This window comes from Aethalodelphis obliquidens, unplaced genomic scaffold, assembly GCF_003676395.1.
Source record: "Aethalodelphis obliquidens isolate GAN/ISIS:26980383/991018 unplaced genomic scaffold, ASM367639v1 scaffold33, whole genome shotgun sequence".
Lineage (NCBI taxonomy): Eukaryota > Metazoa > Chordata > Mammalia > Artiodactyla > Delphinidae > Aethalodelphis > Aethalodelphis obliquidens.
This window is the reverse complement of record NW_020837977.1, coordinates 3666829-3677242: the sequence shown is the minus strand read 5'-3', so window position 1 is coordinate 3677242 and position 10414 is coordinate 3666829. Positions and strand designations below refer to the sequence as shown.

The following is a 10414-nucleotide window of genomic DNA, read 5'->3' as shown; positions in this document are numbered from 1 at the left end:
GGAAATGGGCTCATTCAACCCATACTGTTACCTTGAATTTCATCGTATTTTCTGCCTTTTCATGGCTGATCAGTGTGACAGTCTGGAATAATGCTAGTCAATATATGAAATGAAAAAGCACAGCATTTAGAGTCATAGCTGGGACTCTGATACAAATATTCGTAACTTTTTGGCTACATGACCTTGGGCAAGTCATTTACCTGCAGGAAATCGTTCACAGGGACCTTGTAAGACTCTAATGAGACGAGAAAGTTCTTTGTGTAAAGCAAAATGTCTCGCATCCTACTATATTAAAAATCACATTTTAGTGTAGAGACGGAGCTCTGTAAGTGTGGCCTTCGATTTTCCCAGTGAGAGACTCAATGACTACCACTAAAGAACATCATATGACCTATGGCATAATTAACCTTTACAAAGAGGCCTTTAGTGGGATCTTACTATATATTTTTTAATGTGTTCGAGACACAGGAATTAAAATTTCCCCTAGTTCTTCCAATTAGTAAAGGCTAACATGTACGAAGCAGTTCCTATGTGCCAGGTACTGTACTAAGCACTTAAGGTAAATAACCTCATCTCCTCCTCCGATGAGGTCAGTGCTGTGGTTCTACCCATTTTACAGATGAGGAAACCAGGGACACAGATTAGAGAAGAATTCCTCCATCAATCATGACCACAGCCAAAACTTCACCCATATTCACTGCATTCTATATACGCTGATATTTTCTCCTACTCCCATATGTCAGACCCCTGTAGAGGCTATGACAGAATCCTAAGTCCTTTCTGGTACTTTGGGGGTAAGAAGGACATGCTGGACATAGATAATTGATACACCTGGGATCATCGAACACGGCCTGATGGATCCTTACACTGTCCTGGCAGAAGACGCCACGTCCACAGCTGCCTATGAAGTTGTAGAGAGGAGCCTACACCGCTTTGCAAAGCCTGGGGGAGGGCTGCGAGTGCACAGGTTGAGCCTAGGGAGCTGCTCACCACGACTCTTGGAATAGCTATTGTACGAAAAGGGCACGCAGAGTATTTTCCAGATCTCCCAACCACACGGTCTTCACCCTAGCTTTGGCTCCAGCCACCGAAACACGTGGTTTGGACACGAATCTGGAGTTGATAATCTTTCTAGCACCCTGTGCTTCTCCCGCCTGCTCCAAAGTAGTCTGTCCTGTGTTCTGTTCCCTTAGGATTTGCTAGGAGATGAATCACGTGAGTTGATAAATCCGTTAACACCTAGAGGCGATAACTGGGCATTGCTTACGTGGGGGTCTTCGATACCTCAGCCCTCAACAGGAGTGGCTAACTTGGGAATTTAAAAGCGCTGTGGCAGCTCCGTGGGAAGCTGTTCTGGAGAAGGTCCGTTTATTATACTTCACAGGCTGCCTGCTGATGCGTGGAGCCAGCCGAGGCCAGCACCGAGGATGGCTTCAAAGGCTGCAGGTTCTAGTGGCAGCAAGTTTATTCAGCTGCACTTTGGACCTAAGCAGCAGAGGCCAGAGCAACATAGTAATTTCTTTGGGCCACAATGGTCAGAAAACTGTAACTGAAAAGTGCCCACGCAGGAGAGACTTACTTCATCTTTAAGTTTTCCTTAAAAACAGGAGCAGACTCAAAACCCGGGATAAGGCACTAACACAATTAACGAAGGCAGTAAAGCAGAGCGATGAATCTTACTTTGCAAAATGATTCCAAAGGCCTAAGATGAAAGAGACGAAGAAAAAACTTAATGGTGCAGCGTAAGACCTTCTGCCAGGTGGGTTCTTTGAGCACTGCGCCCCCCCGCCATTTCTATTATTAATTTCTCAGCAGATCTTTCTTTCACCACCATCACCAGCCAAAAATTCCACATAACTCAAGACAGCAATTTACTCCTAAAGGAAACACACCTGCAACTTTATTAATAACCAACGTTTTTTTTTTATTAGAGCAGATACAGTTGTGAAAACTGTACATTATACATTTTGGTTTCAAGGATTATAAATAACGGAACTCGCAGGTAGGGAGTTCTTTTTCACAGCAAGAAACTTTAAATAAACAAAGTCATGTTTTATTAAGTACATTGGCAGACTTCATGTGCTGTCCAAAATGTAGAGTACAGTATAACAACCCATTAGAAAGAGCCTTTCATGTAAAATACAGCTGTGCACATTTTAGAAAAATACCAACAATTTGAGCTTTGTTTTTAAAAAAGCTTATAAATCATACATACATTTATAAATGGAACCAACATGCTCACTTTATAACATATCCTTTATTATCTGTTACCCATTATTTTCCAAAGCATTACACATTCGAAATAAACACTTAAGATTAAATATTTTATTTAATTTTTTAAAAAAATCAGCTTTCCCAGCATCAAGAGCGATGGGGTGAGGAAGGAGCAGTGAGAATATTGAGACTGACACAGGAACTGAAACGTTTCTTGGGGAAAAACGTATACTTCCTAAATTTAAAAGTCAAAGCAAAATGTAAAAAATAAATAAATATACAAGTTGTAATTTTCATTTGCTCTCTTTCTGCTTTCTTCTTTATTCCATATTGGTCACACCCAGGATTCTCAACATATTGTACTTCTGCAAAAAACACCACTGCATTACTGCCCTGCAGGTGACAAAGCATTCAGTCCACACCTGTGCTAATACGGGAATTGTCTCTTCTGCGTCGGAACAGTAGCAGATAAGGTAAAAAGAATCTGATTAAACCATGCAGATCGTGAAAATGTTTAGGAAGAGCTCCCTCTCCTCAGTAACGTCTTACCAAGATTGGACAGATAACTTACCTCCCCTGATTTTCTTTTTAAATAAGTATTTTTATAAAGACCACGTAGTTTCTCTAAATAAGCATGCTTCTGAGTAATAAAGAATAAATTATAAAACAGCAAAAAAATCAGATTATGTCAGAATAACAAAGGACTGCAAAAGACAGATACTTAAAAATTGTCTAAGCCTTTAAAATGTGAAATACAATTACAAAAGGACTTTGAAAAACATGAAAGGCGTAAAACTGAGAAGCACTGATTTTAACAAAGCTTTATGCTCTACCTGAACGTATTCAACAAAAATTTAAGTTTGGGGGAGAAAAAAAAAAGAGCAGTTATTAATAGCATCTTGCTTAACTTTCATGGGAATTAACATAGCTACTGACAAGATTTTATTTGGTTGGCAAAGTACGTCAGCAATGAAACTGAATCCTTTAAACACCGATTACTGCAATCCATGCAACATTTTGACTCTACTTCTTAGAATTCTCTCGTGTTTCAGCTTTTAAAATTTAGCACCTCCTAAGTGCGTAAATAATTCATCTCAGTAGTGTTAAAAATGTTTAAAGTTAAATTATTTTTAGGTAGGTGTAATGCCTTTCAAATTGCTAACTTTTAAATAGCCTTTTACAGGTTTAGGAAGACTAAACGACACGAAGAATGATGTATTGCTATCAAAATAAACACATTTTCTCTAGCATTCTGTTGTTTCTTTTCCTTGAGATGCGACACATGTGCTTCAGCCAGCCGGGACCGCATGTTGAAGATGACTATACATCGGATTTAAATAAACAGCAGAAATGAACATCATCGTGCACAAGCCAACGAAACCTTCTCTCCCGGGACGTTCCAGGAGATGAGAAAGCAGCAGGTCATGGCATAAGACTGGTGAGTGATGCGGCTACCTACTTCTTCTAATGAGACAGGAGTGAATGCTGGAACCACGGCCACAGCAACACAATCCTCCGACCGCATTCCTCGGGCAGTCGTTTGTTTCCCCAGCTCCCTACTAGAATCGTCAGATGGTAAAATAGTAAGGCAGCTGTTGACTTCCATCAAAAAAAAAAAAAAATGCAGCTCCATACATTTCCAGTTTAGTCACACTCTGCTAGGACAGATGGAGTAGCCAATGCCAGGAACTTCGCCGGATGGGGCTGCTTCAGCAGATTTTAAAAAAGAATGATTATTAAGTTTTGCTCTCCAACATGGCTGCTTGCTTCAGCTCCCAGAGGACCCCAAAGCATTCCCAGGGGGACCGAACGGGTCCTCCGGCTGAATTTCCCCAGTTTCATCTCTCTCTCTGGTGATCCCATCCTAATTCCAAGCCTCCTTCCCTGTGTCTGAGTCTGACTGCGGTGTGCCATTTAAAGGGCTGATGACACCACCGCAGAGAACTGTGGGCTAACACCACTAGTTGTCATGACTTCACTGAAGGGTCAAAACAGTTACATCATTGAGTAACTATGTTGAATCGCATTCAGGCACAGCCACAATTAAAGTGAAGGACAATACGTAGTTGTTAAAAAAAAAAAAAAATTGAATATGGGGAAAAAATGTTACATATTGTGATTTTATAGAGAAATGAAGGCTGTTCTTACCTTTTCCTAATTCCAATCAAGTTAGAAAGTGAACAAAAAGAATGGCCAACCCGATATTCAACAGCATGACGAGGACAATCATGATTGAATTAGGGCCCTGGAGACGAAACAGAACAAAACAAGTGTCACTTTTCCATGTTAACGGCAGTAGATAAATTAGCTCACAAAACCAATTACCAAAAATATTTAAAAAGACCCAACACAGTTGCAGTAAATAAGGTATGAAGAATGACGGCAGTTCCAAAAGGTATAAACTAAAAATAGCTAGGCTGTATTTAAATGGAGCCGTCTCTCAACTTTCACTTAAAGATGAATCCAGTCTTGATTAAAACTAAAAAACGACTTTTAAAAAGTCATCGACTTCACCTCGAAACACTGGGCAACACTCTGGGTGAGACACAGCTCACCATAAAGGGTTTAAAAACTGATGGGAATTAGATACGCATTTTTGTTAAGGTGTATGTAAGTCGTCGGATAAAGAAGAATCATTTCCTCGTAAAGGCAGTTAGAAGGGGAGAGTGAAATCCGCAGACAATGAGGCTGCTCTGGAAACGTTTAGGAAAAGCTCAAAATGAGGTTCTTTGACTCTTGCTTTTCCTGGGTTTCTTTTTGGATACTATCCCTTCCTTAAGGTGAAAGCTGCAAGTGGGAAATTGAGCCCTCTCAGAAGTTACTGTGCAGCTCTAATTTTTAATTCCTCTGCTTAAAGCCACAACGTTTCAGAAATCAGGTTACATTTTAACAAATCAGAGTCCTATTTTGCCAAATACTGCTATAAATAAATACCACATAGCCCAAGGTACCCAAAATTTACTTTTTTTAAAAAAAAAAAAAAAAAAAAGAAACCTTATATGACCCATCTTTTTAGATCTGCCTGTGCTTGGCCATCTTTATTACAAAGATGCGATCTTGGTATTTACTATTAAAATAGTGTCTAATTCTTAAGTAGCATTAAAAGTGTTCTAAAAAGTGTTCTAAAACTTGCCATATAAGAGAGGTTGGGTAGGTAGTTTTATTCTCATTCTACAGATGAGGAAACAGTTGTACTATATTTGACTATCCAATGAGACTACAGTGAAACTGGGTCAGAGTCCTCAAATGTCGTATTGATGTGATCTTTTTTGCGGGGAGGGGGTGGCTAAGTGAGCAAGGGAGACCGGAACTGCCACTGGTCCGGTGCTTATCTCGCAGGACCTAGGGCTTGAGTCTCATATCCTCCAAGGACATCTCCTTTCTGGATGAGGTCACAACCTCCTTGGTAGAGGTCAGAGTACCCTGTTCTTTACCCTAATGCTTCACACTTTACTGTCGTTTCTTGTTAACTGTCATCCTTCCCCCTAGACTGAGTTCCACAGGGGCACTGCCTTGTTTACCACTCTATACCCACACATAAGGGCTGCCCAACTCATCCAGGCAACCAATATTTAATGAAAACCAATCTTTTGGTACTTTTCCAAGTGCTGTGGAGGTGGTGGTTGAACTGATATATTCACTGTATTAAATGAGGAACAGGGTGATTAATAAAATCAGGGTGAGAGAGAGGAGGAATAAAAATGGGTGCCCTTGAAGTAGGGACTGTTAGGAAGAAGAAAAAGCCTAGTTCCTAAACCCCAAGTAAATGGGAGGAAAACAAACACTTAATTCTTCACGGTGACTACTAGTTCCATTTTACAAAGCTCCGAGAGGGTAAATGTCTTGCCCAAGGTTACTCAAGCCAGTTTGAACAAATTAGAACTGTGATTAAACTTTAGTCTGTTCACTTCAGAGCTACATGTTCTTTTTATCTCTATTAAACCCACAGGCCTTAGTTTAAAAATAATTTCCCATCAACTTCTTTAAAATGGCATTTTCATCTACATCCTATGATACTGTAGTATCAGAAAAACATCAGATCTTGATAATGACCAATGGTTCTTTTAGTAGAGTTGTGTTCTCAACCTATGTAACTCCTCAATCATGGTTAACTTAGAACATATCAATGATGCAGGAAACGCTTATAACTCAGAAAATAATTGAGATGATCTTTCAACATCATTACTCAGCATGGAGATTAAGGAAATGCTGTTACTACACAAACTGATTAGATCTTGCCATGAATGTGTTAAGAATTTTGGGATCGTCTCAACTCTTTTGGGTTAGTGGATTTCTTTTCATAATTCCTAAAGACAGTGATATGAAAGAAGATGAGGAAAAGTAACAGGGTCAGAGCAATACAACGTGGAGTTCAGTGACTTACACGGACGCTAGGAAAGCGGAATAATAGAGTACCTTCAAGTAAAGCTACTTTCAAAGACTTAAGGTGTGCCTGGACCTTTAACTCCCATTTCATAAATCCTTATAAGGTTCTATGAATTTCTAACCTTTTTGAATTGGTTAGTATTTTGGGCTTGTGTGTGTGTATATATTTAACCTAACACTATTGAACATGTATTTCTCATATATATATTCTACTATACAAATACATGTATATTTCTCCTACTAGTATAGCTCCATTATATAAAGCTATTTTTAAAGATGACTCAGTGAAGATGAGGGTAAACCAGCAATAAAAGACTCAAACAGCAACCAGGTAAAAAATAAGTTCTGGGATGCTATGTTTAATAGGCAGACACCAAGACGTCAGTGACCTCTGTGCTCTTCAGATACCTGGGCTGGGTACAGGGTGGAAAGCTTTAAGGTGAAGTCTCATAAATATGACTGTGGTGGCCAGTTGTAGCTTAAAATAGCAAAATGAAAAAAAAAAATCAGTCTTGATTTTCAAGACGGACTGGGACAGGTGTAATAAAAGAAGCTGTGGCAGGGCAAAGTGCGAGTCTTGTTTGGAAGAAACTTTCAGGCAGTTAGCAAATAAAGTGCAGGAAGCCAAAATATGGAAAGACGTTCTAACTCAAAATTTTTTTCTTCAAGATACTATTGCTCATTTAAAATTGTGAAGAATTTTCTGAAGAGTTAGTATATAGTTTATGTTAAACCTCAAACTTCTCCAAAAACATGGAAAAAGCAAAGTTTAATTATATGTATTTATGGAATGTGTGTGTGTGTTTCAAACCTGATCTAAGAGGGATAGGGATGCCTTAGGTTTTCAGAAGAAAGGTCGGGTAAATCTCAAACTCTGAGGCTGATCGGTGTAATTGCTAGGAGAGAAGTGCAGGTAGTTTTCAGGAGTTGAGATTCCTAAAGAGAAGACTCCTCACTAGTCTATTTGACGATAAGGTTCTAAAGATACCTCTACTGCCTCCTAGCCAAGCTGCCACACCACAAAAATCCTACAGAAAATTCTGGCATCCCATAGAATTGAGTCCACAGGAGTCACAGACTGAAGGGACGTTGCAGAGTGATCCTTGCCAGGGCTTCCCTTCCCCTAAGTGTCAGCCTGTGTCCCAGAAGAGTCTCTGGATTTCTAGGAGATCAGTATCTAGGGTGATCCTGAGGGTGGGTCAAAACCTACTGGAATATTTATGAACTATTTATGCTCCAACTAGTGTTAAGGCAAACTCAGTAACAGTCAATGCTCTTTGAATACTTACTTTGTGCTAGGCCCTGTGCTGAGAACTTTATAAAGTATCAACTCATTTAATCTTTACCACAACCCTTGATACAGGTACAGATGAAAAAAATCAAGTCACAGAGCAGTCAAGAAACTTGCCTAAGGTCATCGAGCTGGTAAGTAACACAGCTGGGATGTGAACCTGTGAAGTCTGGCGCCAGAGGCCATACCGCTAGCCACTAGCCTACACTGTCTCAGTAAGCTGGCTGGCTAAAATCGTGCAGATTGTTTGGTCAGCCACCCTACACGTGGTGACGCCGACTCAAGGTGGATCTCTCACAAAGATGGATTCAGTCTGCTTCCCCTCAGATGTCTGCTTTAGTGTGAACTCTGCCATGAATTTCCACGTTGTTATTTGTAAACTTCTAACTTACACAGTGTCTTTTTACCTCGAAATTGTATGCAGTGCTCTTCTGTTTTAAAGGCCATTCACGGCCTACCTTTAGGATGATTTTGTCACTTCCTAACTCTCTGTGAAGAAAACAGTTATAAGGGGTGCGAGAGGCGGCTTTATGTTATTGAGGAAGAGGAGGTTAATTGTGAAACTCTCCGCACGAAGGTGCCAACTCAGTCCTGCCTTCCAGCTCCCGGCAGAGGTGCAGAGCTGCTGGCCTCCCTTCTCTCTTGGGGTGTTTAGGGGAACCCTAGAGGGTGTTTAGGGGAACCCTAGAGACCGGCCTGCAGAGCTGCAGGATGCTTGGCCAACTCCCAGAATCTGACTGTTCTGCACATTCGTTAAGACAGATGCTGTTTCTAAACAAGAAGGCTGTGAATTTACCAAATATACCTATTAGTAACGTTTTACAGAAAGACTACTAGGTAACTCATCTAATATGAGGAACACTGGGGCACACGCTTCCCCTTGGGGAGTTCTGGAAATCAACTGAACCCCACTACTGGGTACCCAAAGGTATAAACGATAATAGCCTTGCATTGCCTGAATCTCCCCTTTGTAAATCAGGCAAACCAATACTAATACGTAGGTGAGGCTTTACTAACCTATGGCTATAAATGCTGAAAGCCAAATAAGAAGTGAGTTATCACATTTAACAAATTCAGTAGTGATGATATTAGCACAGACAGTTATAATATCAGGATACTGACATACCAGTGTTAAAATATTTTAAAAGATGAATGCTCACTGAACAGTCTCAAAGTTATTGTTTTGAAAACCATTTATCTATATGGAGGTTGACTCTCAGAAAGTTAACCTGATTTATTCATATTTAGATAATTAAAATGGTGAGAATTTTAAAAAGGTGGGAACCTGTGTTGATGGATATTAGCAAAATAAACCTAAGAAATTTCAAATATAAGTTAATTAAAAAATGAATTTCAATGTCTAACCCTATGAGTAGATAGAACAGTAAGAATTTTTTCTTAAAGGTAAGAAACTGATGGATGTATTGTTGGCCAAAATATTAATCCACACCTTTATGCAAATGTTTCTGAAATTACTAGTAAATACTGGGTCAGCTATGGCTTCCTCCCTAAATTACAGTCTTTTCCAAAGGCATATGACTAGGTCAACAGATCAGTCAGCTTTTTATCAAAAATTACTTAGCTTCAGATTTTATAAATGCTACAGAATTTGATAAAATACTAATTCCTTTTATCATTAACAAATCTCATGGAATGAGGATGTAATAACAAAAACCTTAAATGCTCCAGACTCATAATAAAACTAGCATCTACCAGAAAACTGAAATTTTAGGAGAACTGACACTCGGAGGAGTTAGAAGACCAAAGTGATTTTCTTAAACAGTTGAAAAATTTCACTTCTCATATGGGAAAGAAAAAGTTCTAGCTGCAAAGCCTGGCCATTAAATAAAATCCACACTATTTATGAGAATAATTCATAATAGCTAGAAAAGATGTTCTTTTGTCTAAAGATGCTGACCATTGTGGGTGCAGAGTCAAAAGGCAGGTTAAGGACTTAGCAAATGGCAGTGGAGCCCTCCTCCTGGTTAGAGCACAGGCGCAGGGGGCAGGTGGGCCGTGATTCCTTCCCAGCCCTCAGAATTAGCTATTGTTATGGACTGCATATTTGGATCTATCCCCTGCCCCCAAATTCATCCACTGAAGCCCTAACCCCCAATGTGATGGTATTTGGAGGTGGAACCTTTGGGAGAGAATCAGCTCATGAGGGTGGAGCCCTCAGGATGGGATTAGTGCCCTTCCAAGAAGAGACGCCAGAGAGCTTGTTTCCTCTCAGTCCCGTGAGGACACAGGGAGAAAGACGGCCTGTGTTCTATCGACCAGGAAGTAAGTAAGTGGCTTCTCACCAGACACTGAATCTGCTGGTGCCTTGATCTTGGGACTCCTGAGCCTTCAGAACTGTGAGAAATAAATGTTTGCTGTTTAGACCACCCAGTCTAGGGTAGTTTTGTTATAGCAGCCAGAGCTAATAAGACAGCTACCATGTAGTCCTTTTTTTTTTTGGTGGTGCCTCACAGCTTGTGGGATCTTAGTTCCCTGACCAGGGATCAAACCCCGGCCCTCGGC

At 40.1% G+C, this 10414-nt stretch overlaps 1 protein-coding gene and 1 long non-coding RNA gene across 2 annotated transcripts in view; one reads left to right on the top strand and one right to left on the bottom strand.

Moving 5' to 3' along the window:
• Window positions 1–1425: 1425 nt before the first annotated feature.
• On the top strand, window positions 1426–10365 carry LOC113631442 (uncharacterized). Its single transcript, XR_003437323.1, has 4 exons — window positions 1426–1759; window positions 2559–2687; window positions 3488–3652; window positions 7964–10365. It is a non-coding gene; the product is annotated as an uncharacterized LOC113631442 (long non-coding RNA).
• JPH1 (junctophilin 1) overlaps window positions 1907–10414 on the bottom strand; it is a 79026-nt gene continuing 70518 nt past the window's right edge. The window contains exon 5 of the mRNA XM_027127888.1: window positions 1907–4459. Within this exon, the coding sequence (XP_026983689.1) occupies window positions 4379–4459 (81 nt within the window). The 3' untranslated portion in view covers window positions 1907–4378. The remainder of the gene's footprint in view (window positions 4460–10414) is intronic.